The sequence below is a fragment of the Dipodomys merriami genome, unplaced genomic scaffold (assembly GCF_024711535.1).
Source record: "Dipodomys merriami isolate MVZ:Mamm:240054 unplaced genomic scaffold, mDipMer1.0.p SCAF_8, whole genome shotgun sequence".
In the NCBI taxonomy this organism is placed as follows: Eukaryota; Metazoa; Chordata; class Mammalia; order Rodentia; family Heteromyidae; genus Dipodomys; species Dipodomys merriami.
The window spans coordinates 51,103,153-51,124,568 of NW_027206401.1; the positions used below are offsets into that span (position 1 = coordinate 51,103,153).

Below are 21,416 nucleotides of genomic sequence, written 5' to 3' on the forward strand. Positions count from 1 at the left end.
TATAGGCAAGAGCCACCAGTGCCAGTCTTAATCCAGAGTTTAACTCTGGGTCAGAACACTTTCCAGAAAGGTTATGCTGGTATTCTTCATACTTAATAGTGTATTACAAATGTAGCCATCATTGAATACTTTCAGTATTCACATTCCTAAGTGACAGTATTACTACCAAGGTTGAAAGCTTTTTATATTTGCATGCTTTTAGTATTTTTTTCCATAATCTCTGAAATGTCTGGTTAGTTTCCATTATACTTCAATGTATATGTATATAGCCAGACCTAAAGTTGATGCTAGTAACCTGTTTTAACTTTTTATTTTTATACTTTTGATAGAAAATCATCATCTAAGTACATTTTAAAAATTATCAAAATAATATGGGTGTATCTGTTCCTCTGTATTTCTAAAGGTACTGCTATTTTTTTTTTCCAGATTGAGGAAGGTATTGTTGTAATGGAAGACGATTCTCCAGTAGAAGCTGTTAGTACGCCTAATACTCCCCGAAACCTTGCTGCCTGGAAAATCAGCATTCCTTATGTAGACTTTTTTGAGGATCCCTCCTCTGAAAGGAAGGAGAAGAAGGAGAGAATTCCTGTGTTTTGTATTGATGTTGAAAGAAATGACAGAAGAGTAGGTAAGAAGTACCTTCTTAAAAAATGCCCATAAACCCGTCTTTATTATGTTTGAGATATTTGCTCTGTATAATTATTAAATATGATTGCCTAGCTAAAAACAAAGTATCTAGAACAGAAAGTTAGATGAAAACTTAGTTTTATAAGTTGTGTTTGTGGTAAGTTAATTCATTCAGTCAACACTATTGAGTAAACAATAGTAAACATTCCAGTGACACATTTTGTCTCTTTCATTATGTCTCTTTCATTACTTTTGTTGTCATCAGTGGCCATTATGCTTAACTTATCTTTTATGCGATTAGCACTATTTTAGGTATTGTATCTCTTATTTTAATTTTAATTTATATTTATTTCACCAGTAATGGTATTTGAACTCAAGTCTTCTCACTAGCTCAGGTTTCTCATTTAGCTGGCGATCTACCTTTTGAGCCATTCCTTCAAATCTCAGCCTTCTTAGCTGGGATTAAAGCTGTGAGCCTCAGCACCCAGCTTCCAATTTTAATAAGACAGTATTTCCCCTTTCCCCATTTTTATGGGCTATTAAAATTGAATAAAATATAATTAGACATAGCTTTACAGATTGCCTCCCTGCTTTGCAGACTTCCTTCTTTTGGCTCTTCCTGGCTTTTTCTATTACAGTAGAGACAGGAAGTAAACAATATACTGGAATAAACAGTCATCTCTGAGTAGTCCTGCATATTTTGAGAATGATAAACAGAAAATTAAAGTTAAGCTCAGAAGAAGAAACTGTCTCTGAGAGAAATGAGGCTAGTAACTAAGTGGTAGTGAAGATCAGTGCTGATTCTATGCTCTATACTATATGGAAGTGCTTTAGGTGGATTACTACTACTACTACTACTACTACTACTATTATTTATCAGTTGTGGCTCTTGAACTCAGGGCCTGAGCACTGTCCCTGAGCCTCTTTTTGCTCAAGGCTTTACCACTTGAGCCATAGCACCACTTCTGGTTTTGAGTGGTTAATTAGAGATGAGTCTCCTGGGGACTTTTCTGCCCGGGATGGCTTTGAATCGCAATCCTCAGGTCTCAGCCTCCTGAGTAGCTAGGATTACAGGGGTGAGCCACCAGCACCCAGCTTAGGTAGATTTTTTTTTTTTTATGTGTTAAACACAATTATTTCTATTCTATAAGCCAAGTAAGATGCAATGAGATTATGTGTTTACGGCCACATAGTAAATGAGGCCCGGGGATTGAACAGGCGGTCTGACCTGATTGTTTTAGCCCTTACCTGTGTTTTACAATTTGGTAGCCAATTAAAATTTAATTGGTTACACTAGCCATATTTCAGGTTCTTAATAGTACTTAGTAGCAACTCTTTATTAGATATATAGAATATTTACAGAATTGCAGATTGTCATTTTGAAGTGTGCTTCTATACTATGTTGTTCCATCTGGACAACTTAGTCAATATTTGAAGGACTCAATTAGTTACATTTTTGTTTTGGGGAGTTGTGGTACTGGGGCTTGAACTCAAGGTCTCCCAAGCTCTTCCTCAGCCTTTTCACTGCTGGCTGGCATGCTACCACTGGAGCCAGGCTTGTAGCCCGCTTTCTGTGCCGGTTGATTGAAGATAGAGTCTTCTGGACTCCTCTGCCCTGGCCAGTTTCAAACCTCAGTTAGAACTCAGCTTCCTAATTACAAGTGTGAGTTACTGGCTATAGTCATACTTTTAAAATGAAATACGTGATTTTGATGACTTTAATAATTGTATAAATTTTCAAAAATCCTTTAACTTTATGATTCTATTGTAGAAAAAGTATATTTGCTTCAGATAACCGTAAAAAGTTGAAATTTCTGTCTCTTATAGGTAATTAAAGTTTAGGGCAAAATATGATAATGTAATATTCAAAATAGTAAGTTATTAGGGCTACAAATATCCTTTATATTATTGTTGAATAGTTCATTTAATAATAGTTTTTAAAATTATTTGTAATTCAATGTGTTTTCATTTTACAGTTGGGCATGAGCCTGAACATTGGTCTGTCTATAGAAGATACCTTGAATTCTATGTTCTTGAATCAAAACTAACAGAATTTCATGGTATGTTGTACCTTTTATATAAAACATTACATGGGGCTGGGAAGGTGGCTCAGTGGTAGAGAGCTTGCCTTGCATGCTTGAGGCCCTGGGTTCGATTCCTCAGCACCACATAAGCAAAAAGAAAAAAGCTGGACGTGGTGCTGTGGCTCAAGTGGTAGAGCACTAGCCTTGAGCTGAAGAGCTGATGGACAGTGCCCAGGCCCAGAGTTTAGGCCCCACGACCGGAAAAAAAAAAAAATTACCGTTCAGCATTAGCATTCTTGAAAGGTGTTGTACTAGGTTAATCTTTAAGTAATTGTAAAGATATGTAACAGAAATTACATACATTCTTTTTATACTAGGGATACACTAGTTTTAGCTTTTAACCTTTGCATATCTGTATATTTAAAGTGCAATCCAGGAGTGGAGAGCATCTGGCCCATAGGCCGTATAAGGCCAGTGAAATCATTTAGTACACGACAGGACAGACACATATACTTCTTGTCAGCTGCCACTGAGTCCCTTGGCTCCTCTACCTATAGTGATTTTTTTATGGCCTTTAAGTGATATTATAAATATCTAAATGGCCCTTGACAGAAAAAGGGTTCCCCACCTGTGCAACACATTACTCTTTTAATATAATTAAAATGTAAGAGGCAACTGTTCTTTATATTTCTGAAGACACACTCTATTCAATTTTTTTTTTTTTTTTTTTTGGTTGGTTGTGTGGCTTGAACTCAAGGCTTGGGCACTGTCCCTGGTCTCTTTTGCTCAAGGGTGGTGTTCTACCACTTTGAGCCACAGTTCTACTTCTGGTTTTCTGGTGGTTAATTGGAGATCATAGACATTTCTGCCCGGGCTGGCTTTGAACTGTGATGCTCAGATCTCAGCCTCCTGAGTAGCTAGGATTACAGGTGTGAGCCATCAGTGCTCAGCTCAACAAGTAAACTTTACAACAAGTTAAAACTTTCTGAACTTATGAACAACTACATTTATCTCTATTCAGTTTTATTTCTTGTTTATCTTGAGGTGGCAAAGAATTTAAACTAGGCATTTAAGAATTATCTTGTTCTGCCACCATCTTTGTTGGTAAACATGTATTTGCTATGTATTATGGCATGTGTTCTGATTTATCAAGATAAGGAAACAAAGCTTGCTGTTGAGTGTTTCTTTTGAGGGTAGATTTTCTTTGGAAAAAGAGAGGTTTTTTTTTTCAGTTCTTCCTATATTAGTATTTATTTTAATTAATATAAGAGGAATAATTATGAGTATTTCTAGACATTTTCTGCATGAGTTGGTAAGTATTGTTTTCTCAATCTTTTTGTTTTAGAAAAGCCCTGTAGAGTGTCTCTTGATCCAAATTCAAATTGATTCTCAATGAAGTACAAGAACTTTCTATACCTACTGTATGAGTAAAGTACATGGTTAGGTTATTATTATAGGAAGATAAAGATTAACTAGTTCCACTCTAAAGATTTTGATCTGGAGTTTGTCTCCAAACTTGTCTCCAAATAGTTTTCATTTTCTGCTTTCCTGGCTGGGGAAATACCATTCTTGTTTTGTTTGTTTCGTCTCTGAGGACTTCTCTTACTTTTTTGTTTTTATTTATTTCTTTTGTCGGTCATGGGGCTTGAACTCTGGACTTGGGTGCTGTCCCTGCGCTCTTCAGCTCAAGGCGAGTGCTCTACTGCTTGAGCCACAGCGCCACTTCCTCTTTCTTAAAATTGAGAAAGACAAGTTACCTCCATATTTTTTTTAACTTGTGGACTTACAAAAGCCACTTACAATGTTGTATTTCCAACATTATTGTCTCTGTTACTAAAATTTCCAGTCGACCCTCTTAGAGAAAGTACTCTTATGGATTTAAAGTTATGTAGCATTGACAAAATACAGTTTTCCCCATAATAGAATAAGTATTTCTTTTATGAAGTTGTGTTTAATAGAATCTCACTTATTTCCCAAAGTTTTTGTTCTGGATTTTTGTGACACTTACTTTAATATCTTTATTGTAAAGGTGATGAACAGGGGGTTACAATTACATAAGTAAGGTAATGAGTTCATTTCTTTTTAAACACTGTTACTCCGTCCCCATTTTCTCCCACTTATCTCTTTCTACTCCCCTCCCCGCAAAGTATAAGTACCTGTTCTTGTAAAGCTTAATTTTCCTTATATTTTCAATTCATTTCCAACATACCTCTACAAGGCATGGGTCTAAAACAGAATTTGCCGTATTCTAATTTTAAAAAACTAAATAAGCTTAGTTTTTAAAATAGTTTCAGAGCATAGTAAGAATTTTAATATGTACAAATTACAGGCACATTTCCTGATGCCCAGCTTCCCTCCAAGAGGATTATTGGACCTAAAAATTATGAATTCTTAAAGTCAAAGAGAGAAGAGTTTCAAGAATATCTACAGGTATGGCACCAAGTGTATAATTAGTCTCCTTTTTATTAGCATACATAGTTATACAGGGGACATTTCTTTGTGATATTTTAACTAATGTGTACAATGTATTCCAATCAGTCTTGTCCCCTCTGATCATTTTCCCTTCCCCACTTCCGGAAACATTACAGCAAGTTTCATTGTTCTGTTTTTCTACATGCAAATCATTTACTTCATATTAATCTTTCATCCTCCTTTTTAGCCCAGCCCTCTCCAAACATTGCTAACTGTATTCTGTGATTTGTCCTTTTGTACATACATGCTTTGCTCTCTAAGTACCTGTTCTTGTAAAGTTTAATTTTTGTTACACTTTCAATTTTGTAGGTTTTAGAATGGTTCCGAGGCTAGAACTCAGGGCCTGGGCGCTGTCCCTGAGCTTTTGTGCTTAAGGCTAATGCTCTATAACTTTGAGCCACAGCACACTCAGAACAATTACTTTTTTTTTTTTTGGCCAGTTCTGGGGCTTGAACTCAGGGCACTGTCTCTAAGCTTATTTTTGCTCAAGGCTAGCCCTCTACCACTTGAGTCACAGAGCCACTTCCGGCTTTTTCTGTTTATGTGGTACTGAGGAATTGAACCCAAGCTTCATGAATGCTAGGCAAGCACTCTACCACTAAGCCCCATTCCAAGCCCATAACAATTACTTCTTAAAATGGAAAAATTTTCAATAATAGCTGGGTGCCAGGCTCATGCTATAATACTAGATTTTGTGAGGCTGAGATTAGGGAATTGTGGCTTGAGACTGACTGGCCTGAGCATATACACAAGACCCCTTTCAGCCAATAGCTGGGCAGTTACATAAGCCTATCACCCATCTACATGAGAGACTGAGATTGGTAGGATCAAGATTCTGTGCCATTCTAGGCAGAAATCCATGAGATTCTCTCTCAGTGGAAGAAGCTAGGCATGATGATGTGTGTGTCTGTCATCCCATGATGTGAAGCATAAAATAGGTTGATTACTTTGGGTGATTTAAAACTTGTGTTTTGTTTATTTAAAGTTACTAAAGTTACTTCAATACAGCTGGGCACTGAGGACTCAAGCCTGTTATTCAGGATGGCAGTTAGAAGCCAACCTGAGCAGGAAAGTTTATGAGACTCCTATCTCTCATAAAACTACCAAAAGTTGGAAAGTGGAACTGTGGCTCAAGTGGTAGAGCACAAGCCCTAGAGTTCAAGCCCTAAGACCCGCACAAAAACAAAACAAAAAGTTACTTCTCAACAGTTTTGCTTACCTGTCTGAATTTGCAAACTTTTTTTTTTTTTTAAAGAAACTTCTACAGCATCCAGAACTGAGTAATAGTCAGCTTCTAGCAGACTTTCTCTCTCCCAATGGTGGAGAAACACAGTTTCTTGATAAGATACTACCAGATGTAAATCTTGGTAAGTCAAGTGAAAAAACATATGTAAGAGAATAATCTAAAAATAGTCACCATTTTCAGATTAGTTTAGAAAAATATTTTATGTGGTATGGCTATTTGATGAATTGCAAGGACTTTATTTTTACTTTAAGCTGTCTTATTTTGTGCTTCTAATAACTTCTACATAAATATTCTATCACACAAAGTTAAATTAACCAATAGTTTTTAGCCTTTATGAACTTAAATATCAGTCATATAAACAAAGCTGCATGCAAAAAAGGAGAAAGTAGGCACCACTGCTTCACCCCTGTAATCCTAGCTACTCTGTAGGCTGAGATCTGAAGATGATGGTTCAGAACCAGACTGTGCAGGACAGTCTGTAAGACTCTTATCTCCTATCCTCCAAAAAGCCAAAAGTGGAACTGTGACTCGAGTGATAAAGCTCTAGATATGAGCATAAAAGCTCAGGAACAGTGCCCAGGCTCTGAGTTCAAGCCCCAGGACAGGCATGCTCATGTGTGCGTGCATGCACAAAAGAAAACATAAAATGAATGAAAGAATTAAGGTACCAAATGGAGAAGCTGGAATAAAATTGTTAAAATTAAGGTAAAAGCAGTATTTCTCCACATACTTAGTTGATACACTCTTAAGTGTTTATGTGGAACTAAACCAATGGATTAAGTAATGTAATGTAAGTGGGTGTTTAGTTTTCATTTAATCTCCCAACACTGGATCAACATTTATTGATCCAAAATATTTGCTGTATATAGTCTTTTTAGGGAAACTTGTGACAATATTTTATGCTTAGTTATATATAGCATTTAGGAAATGGAATTGGGTAGACCTGGTTACTGATTAGGTTTAACTGAAAGTGAAAAAATTTAAAAGATTATCTATGCACCATAATTACTGCTGCTACTTGCTGGGATAGAGGGTAAATTTAGAGAAATTTTGAACTGAGTTTCTGTTAAACAATTAACTAAGTTTTATAGGGCAAGAAAAGATAGCACACAAGCTTCCTAGAGATTTTAATCTTATTTGATGTCATAGTAAGTAATAACATGCAGAAAACATAGAAATAAAGTCTATAACTTAAGAAAGTTGGAAAGATTTTGAGGGGATGGAATGAGAATCAAGAATAGGTGAGAGGACTAGGTAGTTTATATGTCTAAAAAATCCTATTATTATTAATATAGTATATTGTTGACACGTCTACTCTTGTATAAATTAAGCAGAAAGAAATTGAAGTTGGATCTGTCAATTTTGATTAACTTTTTGTGTCATTTCTAAGTGTTTCAGAAAATCTTGAAATGCTTAATACTTTATGATATGGAACCTAAGATCAAGAAGTAATTTATTTGACAAAATATGATTAGACTAAAATAATAATTTTTTTCAAAACTGGGTTTCACTTTATAGTCCAGGCTGAGCTGTCTATCTTTCTACCTCAGCCTCCCAAATGCTGAGATTACAAGAGTGGCACAATGCATGGCTACAATAGGAATCTTAATCTCAAATTCATGAATATAAATCATTCACGTACTTTAAATGTTTCTTATGACTTGAAAAATTTTTGTCTTAATATTTTAGTAATACCTTTTCATTATTATTGTACATTCATCAATTTAAAATATTTGAAAACACTTTTATGGAAATTTGAAGTATTCACAAAAATAGAGGCAACTGTATTTCCACAGTTTTAACATTGTTTTTGTTACTTCCTTCCTGTCAACCTTTAACCTCATCAGATTAAGTAAATCCCAAGTGTCCCTATAAATAGTTCAGAGTAGTACCCCATTGATTGTAATTTCTGTTGAGTGTGAAATGGTCAACTACAAAAACTTTTAGATTATTTCACTTTTTACTTGGCTATTTACTATTTGGAAATACCTAGTGAAATACTTATATAAGCAACTCTTAAGTATATTATACCTTCTTAAAATTAATACTTTACTTTTGATTGCAGGGAAAATTATAAAGTCTGTTCCTGGAAAACTAATGAAAGAGGTGAATAATTTGTATATATTTATAGCATGATAGTAATAGCATATGTAAATATTGATAAATTTAAATGATAAATTTATATGATACTGGAAGTCATAATACTGATTTTTTTTTTTACAATCATCTGTCACTACAGAAAGGTCAACATTTGGAACCTTTCATCATGAATTTCATTAATTCCTGTGAATCTCCAAAGCCTAAACCAAGTAGACCAGAACTGACCATTCTCAGTCCTACTTCAGAAAACAACAAAAAGGTACTGCATGCAATACTAAAGAGTTATTAAATCATGTATTCAAGTCCAGAATTGATATGAGTGGAAGTTTTATGAGAACATGGCTAAGAGGGACAATCATTGGGCTGTCCCTTTACCAATCTGCCTTCCTAGTTCTCTTATCAATTTTGTATAAAATTTTCCTTTTATCTATGTAGATCTTGTTCTCTCTCATCTTGTCCTAGAACACTGATTCTTATTCTGTTTCCCATATCTTTCATCCTTTCCCCCAACTTTTCCTGTCTCTTTTGTTCTTGATACATCTTTTTTGATACTTCCTTGATACATCTTTTTTCCCCCGATCTCTCTCTAGTTCTGTTTAATAGTAACTGATTAGCTGTTTAAACCTATCTAGACTTTTGCAAAAATTTTATTGCTTATTTTTAGAATTAAAATTTTTCCCCTGAGTCTATTTTTTTTTTTTTTAAGTAATGGTTTACTATTCTGAAAATACTTTCAGGCAAAACAGTAATTGGGTCTGATCTGTTGTATTATGAAACCCTGCTTGGTAATAAAAGTTCATGTTTAACAGGTACTGAATGAACACAGTGAATACATTGAAGAATATATATTGTAAGAGGTTTTTGGACCATGGAAAGTTTGTGGATTATTATTATTTTTTTGGGGGGGGGTGGGTCCGATCATGGGGCCTGAACTCTGAGCCTGGGAGCTGTCCCTCAGCAATTCAGCTCAAGGCTAGCGCTCTACCACTTGAGCCACAGCGCCACTTCCAGCTTTTTTCTTTTTGCTTATGTGGTGCTAAGGAATCAAACCCAGGGCCTCATGCATGCAAGGCAAGCGCTCTACCACTGAGCCACTTTCCCAGCCCAGTTTGTGGATTAGTCTTTGTCTATCTTAATATACCATTTTGTTTTCTTTAGTAATTCTTTTATATTTCCTTAGCACAAAAATTCCATCATTAAAGCTCATAGATTAAAAAATGATCAAGAGAAGACTTTGAAATATGGGCATAGTTTTATCGTCCTCTCTGTTCAAGCATCACCCTAAGTGATTCTTAGAGTAAGTCTTCAAACCTCCTTGTTAATAGCTCTCTCTGACCAGAAATAGACACAAGTGCACTCACATGTCTTAGTTATACTTGTCCTTTCTTTCAGGATGGGTATGAATATATCTTGATGTTTATACTCAAAACTGCTTGAAGAGCTGGTGATATAGCTCAATGGTAGAATATTTGCCTAGGATGTTTGAGAGCCTGGGTTCAACTCCAGCACTGGGGGAGTGGGGGGAGAATGATTGAAAAGACGTGAGAATTTTAGTTATTTTTGGAGTGGTCTTTAGTATATACACATACCTTTGTGAGTGATGGAATATTAGAGATCTAATGTATAGGATTACAGAAGGAAAGAGTAATTATATGGGAATGTGACTTTTAATATATAAAGGATATATCTGCAAAGAAGTTGACGGAAGTTTGCTTAAGTTAGAAATGTACTTTGCTAGTGGCTTAAAAATGAGCCCAAACTTTGGGGAAAAGAATTTGGTACTATCAAGCTGAGTACCAGTGGCTCATGCCTGTAATCCTAGCTTCTTAGGAGGCTGATATCTGAGGATCTTGGTTTGGAGCCAGCCCTGACAGAAAAGTCCCTGAAAGACTATTATCTCCAATAAACTGTAAAAAAAAAAAAGAGAGAGAGAAAGAGACAGAGTGGTACTGTGGTTCAAGTGGTAAAGTGCTAGCCTTGAGCACAAAGAGGCTCAGGGAGAGCACCCAAGCCCAGTGTTCAAATCCCAGGACTGGCAGAAAAAGAAATGAAACAAAAAAATCTCTAGATGTTTATGGTCTTTGACCTTGTCCAAATGCTAGCAGTTTATGGGAAGAAAATAATATAGTAGAAGAAGAAGTGGTAATGATAATATGTGAAGACATGTATTACATGTATTGAAGTATTGCTTTTGGAATAAAAAAAGGAAACAGCATTAACCCTTAACTTTGCAGGAATGCTTATGTTAAGGAATATCTACAGATGGGTGCCGGTGGCTCATGCCTGAAATCCTAGCTACTCAGGAGGCTAAGATCTGAGGATTGCTGTTCTTTTTTTTAAAATATTTTTTTAAACAATTCCATTTATTTACTTACTTATTTTTTGTCAGTCATGGGGCTTGAGCCACAGCACCACTTCCGGTTTTCTACTGGTTTATTGGAGATCACAGTCTCACGGACTTTCCTGCCCGGGCTGGCTTTGAACCGTGATCCTCAGATCTCAGCCTCCTGGGTAGCTAGGATTACAGGCGTGAGCCACCTGCACCCAAGGATTGCTGTTCGAAGCCAGCTCAGGCATAAAAGTCCCTGTAAGACTCTGATCACCAATAAATCACTCAAAAACTGCAAGTCTGGCTGTGGCTCAAGTGGTAGAGCTCTAGCTACCTGAGTACAAAGAGGCCCATGGACAGCTCCCAGGCCCTGAGTTCAAGCCCACAACCAACAAAAAAAAAAAAGAGAATAAACAAGTAATATCTATTTAAGAGTATTTTGCAGCAGATAAATTATACTCACATGAACTATAAAGCAACATAAAATCCTTAATATGTTACTAAGTAAAAAAAATAGTAAATGCTATTTTTTAAACCTTGTTGATTGAAGCAGCACATACACACACACCACATAGCACACATATATATAGGTAGTGTACATAGAACTATAAGGGAGTGCCCATAAGTGTAATAGTTATGGTTTTAGATAGTTAGGTCTCCCTGTCTTTTCAGATTTACTGTATTATTAGCATTTTCTTTTCTTTTTTTTTTTTTTTTTTGGTCTGGTCATGGGGCCTGAACTCTGGGCCTGGGCGCTGTCCCTCAGCTCTTCAGCTCAAGGCTAGCACTCTACCACTTGAGCCACAGCACCACTTCTGGCTTTTTTCTTTTTGCTTATGTGGCGCTGAGGAATCGAACCCAGGGCCTCAGGCATGCAAGGCAAGCGCTCTACCACTGAGCCACCTTCCCAGCCCCATTATTAGCATTTTTTAATGAAAAATTGAACTTAAAAACATGGAAGAGGAGAGAGAGTAGATTAGGAGGAAGAGCCCTTTTCATATTTCTTGGATTGGGGAAAATGTTTTGACCTTATGCTTCTAAGAATAAGAATACCAGCTGGGCGCCCGTGGCTCATGCCTGTAATCCTAGCTACGCAGGAGGCTGAGATCTGAGGATCATGGTTCAAAGCCAGCCCAGGCAGGAAAAGCTGTGAAATTCTTATCTCCAATAAACTACCAGAAAACTGGAAGTGGCGCTATGGCTCAAGTGGTTGAGTGCTTGGGCTGAAGAGCTGAGGGATAGTGTCCAGGCCCAGAGTTCAAGCCCCACAACCGGCAAAAAAAAAAAAAAAAAAGATTACCCAACACAAGAGCCAATAGAGGACTGAGGACATGGCTCCTACCTAAGTATATGTAGGAGTGAGTTCCCATGGTATAAATTATATCCTTTGAACAATTAACAGGCTGCTTAACAAAAAGAATTTTAGGTAGCTGAAGCATGTCTTGAGAGGATAAGGGTTATGAGAGGGGAAAAATGAATGGAGAGAGGGAAAGTAAAATGAATGCAAGCATAATGTTCAATGTATATACATGAAAATAGAACTAGGAAATTTGATGAGGCTGGTGGGGGAAGAGTTGGGTAAGCAGAGGAGAATGATGAAAGGAGCAGCAGTGATCAACATACATTGTACACATAAATGGACATGTAAAATTGAACCCTCTTTTACAGCTACTTGAATAGATAATAATTTAAAGGAGAGCCCGTAGTAGGTATTGTCTCTGTTGTCATGAAACTTCTATACTAAGGCTTGTTTGTTTTTGGTCAGTTATAAGGCTTGAATTCTGGGCTTAGGTGCTGTCCCTAGCCTCTTTGTGCTACAGGCTAGTGCTCTACCACGTTGAGCCGCAGCTCCACTCTGGTGATTAATTGGAGATAGGAGTCTCACAGACTTTCCTGCCTGGGCTGGCTTCAAACCAAGAACCTCAGATCTCAGCTTCCTGAGATTATAGGTAGGCATGAGCCACCAGCAGTGCTATAATAGACTTTGTAACACTTTATTTCTTTTTTTAGTGCCTACTTTACATCTTTATTTCTTGACCTGTATCTATTAGGTATTTGAATTGTTTGAATTTACATGTTGTTATAAGTTAATTGGCTTCTTTGGGCATATAAAAACAAAGGAAGGAAGCTGGTCATGGTGGCATGCTTGTACCTCCAGTAGTGAGGAGTCTGAGGCAGAAGGATTAAGAGTTTGAGGACATCTTAGACACATAATGAAACTTTTTTATTTGATTAGGAATAGTTTTTCTAGTTTTAAATATTAGCTAGACACAGAAAAAAGTTGGACCGTGAAACTTTTATCTCAATTTCTTTGAAAAAAATCAACAAAAAAGAAGGAGATTAGGGGTATAGTTCAGTTGTCCAATACTTACCTTGGTTCAGTCCCTAGCACCACCAAAAAAAAAAAAAAAAAAGAGGAATTTTTTAAATGGTTAATGCATTAGCTGTTGTATCTAAAGTTAAATGTAAACTTTTATGTGATCATTTGAGAGGAATATACATGTTACGTAATTTTGAACATAAAAGTGGATCTTCACCCATGTAATTGTAACCCCTCTGTACAGTATTTTCACAATAAAAAAAATACATGATGTAAATTCTAAGTAGAAACCATATTTTCTATATAGGATTTATTCTCGTGTTTAGAGAGGAATATAAATGTTTTAGAGAGGAAGATGAATATTTAATGAAATTAAAGAATTTTTTTCATTTTGTATACTGTGGAAAAAAATGTAATTTGTTCATAAAAAAGTGGATCTTCAAAGTAGATCTTAACATATTCTAATTCTCTGTTTTAATTGGAAAAAGTTTGAACTTCTTTTGCTCTATGTTACTAGAGCCTTAGTGATGATCATCAGAAAGTATGTTAAGCAATATATCTCTTACTATTTCAACTTCAGCTTTTCAATGACCTCTTTAAGAATAATGCAAACCGCGCTGAGAACACAGAGAGGAAGCAAAATCAGAACTATTTTATGGAGGTGATGACTATAGAAGGAGTCTATGATTATCTGATGTATGTAGGTAAGATATAAGTATTTTATGTTAAAATTTGTCATTCCCCTAATTTTTTTTTTTTTTTTTTGGGTCCGGTCGTGGGGCCTGAACTCTGGGCCTGGGCGCTGTCCCTCAGCTCTTCAGCTCAAGGCTAGCGCTCTACCACTTGAGCCACAGCGCCACTTCCGGCTTTTTTCATTTTGCTTATGTGGTGCTGAGGAATCGAACCCAGGGCCTCAGGCATGCAAGGCAAGCGCTCTACCACTGAGCCACCTTCCCGGCCCTCCTTATTGAATTTTTACTGAAGATACTTCTTTAACAAAAAATTTAATATCAATTTTGAACATACTAAAGTTATTATTTACAAATAAAAGACTGGCCATTGTTACTTGTGTTTTCTATACTGAAAAATGTTCAGCTAGGTGCTAGTGGCTAATGCCTACAATCCTAGCTGCTCAAGAGGTTGAGATCTGAGGATCATGGTTCAAATCCGGTATGGGCAGGGAAGTCCATGAGACTCTTTATCCCCAATAACTGCCAAAAAGCTGGAAGTGGAGCTATGACTTAAATAATAGAATGCTAGATGTGAGCATAAAAGAGGAGGGGTAGTGCCCAGGCCTTGAGTTCAAGTCCCATGACTGACCCCAAAAAAATGTAATCAAGCCATATGTAGCTGGTGACTGTAATCATTTTAATCTTAGCTGCTCTGGAGGCTGAAATCTGAGGATTGCAGTTCAAAGCCACCCTGGCCAGGAAAGTCTGTGACTCTTACCTCCAATTAAATTACAGACAAAGCGGGAAGTGGCACTGTGGCTCAAGTGGTAGAGTGCTAACCTTGACCAAAAGGAGCTCAAGGACAGCACCCAGATCCAGAGTTCAAGCCTGAGGCCTGGCAACAAAAAAAAGAGAGAGAGAGAGAGAAAGAAATGTTCAGAGTATCTGTCTCATAAATAAAAAGTACTCTAATTGATTCTTCTCAGGACGGGTAGTTTTCCAAGTTCCTGACTGGCTTCATCATCTTCTAATGGGAACTCGAATCCTCTTTAAAAACACCCTGGAAATGTACACTGACTACTATCTTCAGTGTAAACTAGAGCAGCTATTTCAAGAGCACCGTTTAGTTTCACTCATAACACTTCTCAGAGGTTTGTATTTTATCATGTCTTTGTTTCGTATTGTATATACTCAGTGATTTCAGTTGAATCTAAAAGAACATGGAGTCTTGTTTGCCTTTTGTTTATTAGTATTTCTACTGTTGAAGAAATATTTTGTATGAATGAATAGATGAAGATTTCAGAAATATTTTTCTTTTTTCCTTTTTTTGGTATATTTTTTATTGTGAAAATACTGTACAGAGGGGTTACATTTATATGAGTTACAGAGGGGTTACAGTTATATGGAGCGTTGTTACATCCTTTGTTTTTCCCCTACCATCCTTTCCCTCCCCACCTCCCCATCTTCTCCCTCCCCCCACCCCCACCAAGTTGTAAAGTTTGTTTTCAACATAGTGCCTTGTACATCTCAATGTAACAATGGGTCAACCTATATCCTTAGAGAAATATTTTTTCTACTCTTATTCTAGATGCTATATTCTGTGAAAATACTGAACCTCGCTCTCCCCAAGATAAACAAAAAGGTGCAAAACAGACTTTTGAAGAAATGATGAATTACATTCCAGGTATTGTAGCCTAATTTTATATAGATTAGCACTCATTTGAGGTTTCATTGTACAGTAATTATTAAAGCTAATGTTTACTCTGGGCTCTCATTTTAGAAATAGTTATAAAGACAAATTAAAATTAACTCACAACTTAGTTTGTTTTTCTAGTGTTATCACTAAAAATTTAAGACTAAGCTGGTTCTCAAATATTAGCAAGCCATATTCTTACTTTCTCTTTCCCTTTTTTCTCTTCTGTATGTGTGTATGTGTATGTGTGTCAGTGTGCCAATTCTGGAGCTTGAACTTGAGCTTATGTGCTCAAGGCTAGCATTCTACCACTTGAGCCACAGCTCTACTTTTGGCTTTTTTTGGTGCTTGATTGGAGTTAAGAGTCTCATGGACTATACTGCCCAGGCTAGCTTTGAACTATGATTCTTACACCTCAGCCTCCTCTGAGTAGCTAGAATTACAGTTGTGATCAATGTCTGGCCTCTTTTCTTTTTAATGGTGTTAGGATTTATTCCAAGGCCTTGTACATGTCACTTCCACTGAGCTACATTTCTAACCAGATTCTTTCAAACTTATATAATTGAGCTGATTAAAGTGATGCATTGTGGGACAATGCCTGCTGCTCACTACAACATGAGTATGCTAGGTATGCTAGTGTATATGATTAAGTAATCAGGCCCAAGCACTGGTGGCTCATGCCTGTAATCCTAGCTACTCAGGGGGCTGAGATCTGAGGATCGTATTTCAAAGCCAGCCCCAGCATGAAAGTTTGTGAGATTCTTATCTCCAGTAACCACCAGAAAACTGGCAGTGGTGTTGTGACTCAGAGTGGTAGAGTGCTAGCCTTGGCAAAAGAGTTCATGTCCCATGACTAAACCCCCCCTCCCCCCCAAAAAAAAAATCAGAGCTCATTCATCCTTTTCAAATTTATGGAGTACTATTCATGTTCCAGATTCTGTGCAGATTGCAAAGGATGCAAAAAGTAGACTTTAATAACTCAGTCTGGTAGGAAGACAGACATTTAGACAAAACATACTTGTTGCAGTAATGTTTAAGTTATAGAGGCATTAAGGGAAAGATGGTCATCTGTCTTGTAAAATTGGTAAGTTTTTGCCATTAAGTAAATGAATGACAGTAAGCTCTTACTGTGATGGGAAATAAAGGGAAAAATGTCAGGTGATCAAGCAGAGCACCTACTAGTTTAAAACATCCCAACCCCCAGAACTTTGAAGTTTAGGACATTTTAAATGTGAAGTGTCTGTAATTATCCAGGTGCACGTGTCCAGTAAAACAATTAAATATCTTATTTTAGAAGTGGAAGTATAGGCTGGGTGCAGGTGGCTCATGCCTGTAATTCTAGCTACTCAGTAGGCTGAGATCTGAGGATCATGGTTCAAAACCGGCCAAGGCAGGAAACTCCGTGAGACTCTTATCTCCAATAAACCACTAGAAAACCTGAAGTGGCACTGTGCTCAAGCAGTAGAATGCTTGCCTTGAGCTGAAGAGCTGAGGGACAGCACCCAGGCTCAGAATTCAAGCCCCATGACCGACCAGAAAATAAAAAGTGAAAGTATAGGTGATAGTACAAGGTAGATGAGTAGCAGTATGAGAGTCTTAATGAACAGGGAGAAAATACAGAGTAAAAGGAGAAGAGGATGACTTTGGCTGGAATATCTTCATGTAAGCTGAAGTTGCTCCTCTGCACTAGTTGTAAGTAAAGAAGCTGAAAAAACTGAAAAAGCAGCAGTTAGCGAGATAGGGTGACAGCACAAATCACTGCCCTCATAGGAGAGATCAATGGGTAAATTTAGAGAACCATAGCTGTTTTTGCAAAACAGGAACTCATATCTCTGTTGGAACCAGGGCTTAACCAGGGAAACCTGAACTGTAACTAAAAAGTTATTCATCCAAGGGGCTGGGAAGGTGGCTCAGTGGTAGCGCACTTGCCTTGCATGCCTGAGGCCCTGGGTTCGATTCCTCAGCACCACATAAGCAAAAAGAAAAAAGCCGGAAGTGGCACTGTGGCTCAAGTGGTAGAGTGCTAGCCTTGAGCTGAAGACCTAAGGAACAGCGCCCAGGCCCAGAGTTCAGGAGGCCCCACGACCAGATCCCCCCTCCAAAAAAAAGTTACCCATCCAAGTAAAATAGGGTCTTTTGGGGGACAGGTACAAGTAGGAGGCGGTTAGGAAAATGGAGAGGATAAATGAGGGTGGATATCTTATATGCATGTCTGAAAATAAAACAATGGTGCTGGGAATGTGGCTTAGTGGTGGAGTACTTGCCTAGCCTGCATGAAGCCCTGCGTCTGATTCCTGAGGGACAGCGCCCAGGCCCAGAGTTCAGACTCCACGACTGGACACACAAAAAAACAAAAAAACAAAACAAAACAAAAAAAACCCCTAGAAGTGGAGCTATGGCTCAAGGAGTAAAGTGCTAGCCTTGAACAAAAGAAGCTCAGGGACAGCACCCAGGCTCTGAGTTCAAGCCCAGGACCACCACACAAAAAAAGTGGAAGGTGTCCTCTGAGCTATGTAGAAGATAGCTTGTGCTCCAGTGTGGCCTTAATCCTCCCAGATCTTTTTCTATGTATTTCTTTATGTGTATGCACAAATGTGCAGACATCTTTTTTGTTTTACCCAAATGGTATAATAAAGTATGTGTGATTTTATACTCTTTTTTTAAAAAATGATTTTGTAGTTGTGAGTTTATATGCTAAAGCATCCTCGGAGTGTGCAGTAGTGTCTGTACATTGGGGAAGAAGGACACTGCTATTTCTCAGCTTGACTATAAAACTTTTTATCCACCTAGGCACCAGTGGCTCTTGCCTGTAATCCTAGATACTCAGGTGACTGAGATCTGAGGATGGAGGTTTGAAGCTAGCCTAGGCAGGAAAGTCCATGAGACTATTATCTCCAATGAACCCCCAAAAAGCTAGAAGAGCTGTGGCTCAAGTGGTAGAGCATTAGCCTTGAGGAGAAAAGCTCAGGAACAGTGCCCAAACCCTGAGTCCAAGCCGAAGGACTGGCACACCCATCAATCAATCAATCAATCAATCAATAAATAAGCCAACCTTAAGAACCTTTTTATTCCAGGAGTCTCTTGCAGAAGTACTGGTTTGGAAAATACTGATTTATTAGGTAGCTGGAAACAGAGGAGAAATTTTGGTCTTTTATCCAGTTGATGATGAGTCACTTACAAATTATTTCATATATGGGTTTCTTGTTTAGATCTGATAGTCAAGTGCATTGGTGAAGAAACCAAGTATGAAAGCATCAGACTTCTCTTTGATGGCCTACAGCAGCCAGTACTCAATAAACAGGTAAAATCTTAAAAAAAAAAAGCAGAGACTAATGCTGCCTAGGTTTGCTGCATGATACAGTATATTATTATTAGTGTGCATGTTTCTAGGTAGTGTAATTTGAACATTCAGAGAAAAAGTTTTATTTGTGTTTCTTTGTTTTTGATGGTTCCCTTTTTTCTTGGTGACATAAATTTTTAAGTTAAAATTAATACATACTGAATTGTAGAAAATTTGGGTTATGTAGGAAATTCATGAAATAAAGATTAAAAATCAACTCAAAGTTATCTAGAATAACATTTTTATGTTTATATTTCATGTATACTTTATTAGAATCTTAGTACTGTTTCAATTTTATATTTTGTTTCTTTAAGCTTTTTATTGCAAAAAAAGATTGTTACATATGAAATATTTAACACAAGAAAGAATTAGGCACATGATAAAAACGATAAAATATCCACAAGTAAACACATGGATTTTAAGAAACAAACATTATTGAGATTATTTTATATTGTCAACCCCATTCCCTGCCTTCCCATTAGAAATAACCACCATCTTGAGTTTTGTGTTTATTTTTTATTGTTTAATTCCTTAATTGATTAATTTATTTTATAGCTGACCTATGTTTTGTTGGACATTGTGATACAAGAACTTTTTCCAGAGCTCAATAAGGTAAGTGAAAAAGCAGTAATTTTGAATCTGAGGCAGAGAAATCAAAGAGTTTGAAGCCATCTTAGGGGTCATGGTGAGATCCTGTACATAGTCCTTCCCACCAAAATTGGTAAATTTTTTGTTGTTGTTCTTGTTATTCTCTGAGGACCCAGAAGTTAATGAAACACTTGCAACTACAATCCTTTTTTAAGTTTTTTTGAGATTTATTACATAAATTTCACATTATTGTGGGATAGTAATACTTAGAGTTACAAACACATTTTAACCTTCATGAGGCTGTAAAGCTATAAAGTCTGTGAAGTCTATAAAGCTTATGGATTCTACAAACTTTGACACTACAGCTATTTTTTCCAAATCACATGATAAGTACATCTTTTTCCTTTTCTTTAGTATAATCTGTTCCCTTTTTCTCTCTCCCTCTCTCCCTCCCATAGCTGCCCTTGGCATCTATGATCCTTTAACAATGGAATAAACTCTGGGCTGAGGATATAGTTCAGTGCTGAGTACTTGCTTAGCATGGGTGAGGTCTGGCTTCAATCACCAGCACTACAGAAAGGGGGCAGGACTGTTTTGACCCATCTTTTCCTAATTACAAACAGATAGGGACCCTTTACAGAGGAAGATGGGAATGTTAATTTTTTTTTTAAATTTGGTGCTCACAGGGAGTGTTAAATCTTAACCATTAGAATGAACCAAGCTGTCTAGATTGTTATCTAGAACATTGTATGCTGTGTAAGTCAGAGACTTAAGTAATTGAAAGAGCACAAAATTAATTGTAGTTAGAACATAGCAATATTACAATTAATCTTGAGGATTTTGAGTTTTGAACAAAGATTTATGTCCTTTTCTCTTATTTTTGACCGATTTATTTGGTTAAATGAAAGGACTTGTTCAAGACTAGACTTATGTACGGCAGGAGAAACCAGATTTGGACTGTTTACCTATTAAAAGCTTTCCCATTCTAGTAAGACTAAATGCATTTTTTGAAAAGGTCATTGTAGACGTTTTATATCCAGTTATGTGCAGTGAATACCAAGAAACTACCTACTCTATACTATCAGGTCTGTCATTGTACAGTGTTATTTTTTTTCTAACGCATAGCTATTATACATGCATATGCCAGCAAATTCAGCCTTAGTAGGTTAGAATTTTAGGTTAGAATTTTAATATACTGGCACTGTTAGGTAATTCACAAATGAACTCCTATCCAATTGTCCTGTTATTAAATGGATTTACTTTTATTTTAGGTACAAAAGGAAGTTGCCTCTGTGACATCCTGGATGTAAACATTTGGATTTCGTGTAGAATCAACGTTACTGCTATACTGATGTAATCAAACTGTACTTTTTTTCTTTCACTTTTGTATATTTTTGTATATATCATGTACTTCAGTGTCTGAACTATTGTTTTTTGTTTTAATAAAGACCTAATTGAAATACAATAATAATTAAAAGTGATTGGGTTTTATAGCTTTTCATTTTACACCAGCTGTTAACTAGAATTTATATCACTTACTGCAATTTGTAAAATAGACAATTCCTAATCTCTTGAGGGCAATAATCTTTGTCTTGTATCAAAGAAGCAATTTTCTTTAGTGTAGAAAAATAGGAGTAACATTAGACACTTGCTTTCTAATTTAGTGTTACTACCTTTCTAAAGATTTGTTCTTTTTTCCTTCATAATCGTACATAGTAAACTGTCTATAAATAAAGCATCTATACCGGTTTTTTTACAGTGCACAGAATTTTTCCTTAATCTTTGTGTGTGACTGTTAGATAATAGCCTCTTCTATGAGAAAACTGAATACTTAGGCATTGTCAGATTATAATTAAGTTCCACTAAATTGTGTGCTACTATATTCCAAAAACTCACAAGTACATCTTGGGTGTATGCTGTCTATTATTTCTTCAAAAGAAAATATAAAATGAACTGTATTTCCTGAGGATAGTAATTTTAAAAGATTATTTTAAAAGTTTCACTAT

At 36.6% G+C, this 21,416-nt stretch overlaps 1 protein-coding gene across 4 annotated transcripts in view; it reads left to right on the forward strand.

The window, feature by feature from the left end:
- Positions 1-21,159, forward strand: part of Snx14 (sorting nexin 14) — an 80,082-nt gene extending 58,923 nt beyond the window's left edge. For all 4 annotated transcript variants that reach the window (XM_070010837.1, XM_070010839.1, XM_070010838.1 and 1 more), the window contains 12 exons: positions 427-628; positions 2,604-2,687; positions 4,981-5,081; positions 6,379-6,490; positions 8,435-8,475; positions 8,609-8,728; positions 13,699-13,822; positions 14,776-14,940; positions 15,378-15,473; positions 18,692-18,783; positions 19,378-19,434; positions 20,682-21,159. In XM_070010837.1, the coding sequence (XP_069866938.1) occupies positions 427-628; positions 2,604-2,687; positions 4,981-5,081; positions 6,379-6,490; positions 8,435-8,475; positions 8,609-8,728; positions 13,699-13,822; positions 14,776-14,940; positions 15,378-15,473; positions 18,692-18,783; positions 19,378-19,434; positions 20,682-20,720 (1,233 nt within the window). In that variant the 3' untranslated portion in view covers positions 20,721-21,159. The remainder of the gene's footprint in view (positions 1-426; positions 629-2,603; positions 2,688-4,980; positions 5,082-6,378; positions 6,491-8,434; positions 8,476-8,608; positions 8,729-13,698; positions 13,823-14,775; positions 14,941-15,377; positions 15,474-18,691; positions 18,784-19,377; positions 19,435-20,681) is intronic.
- The last annotated feature ends 257 nt before the right edge of the window (positions 21,160-21,416 follow it).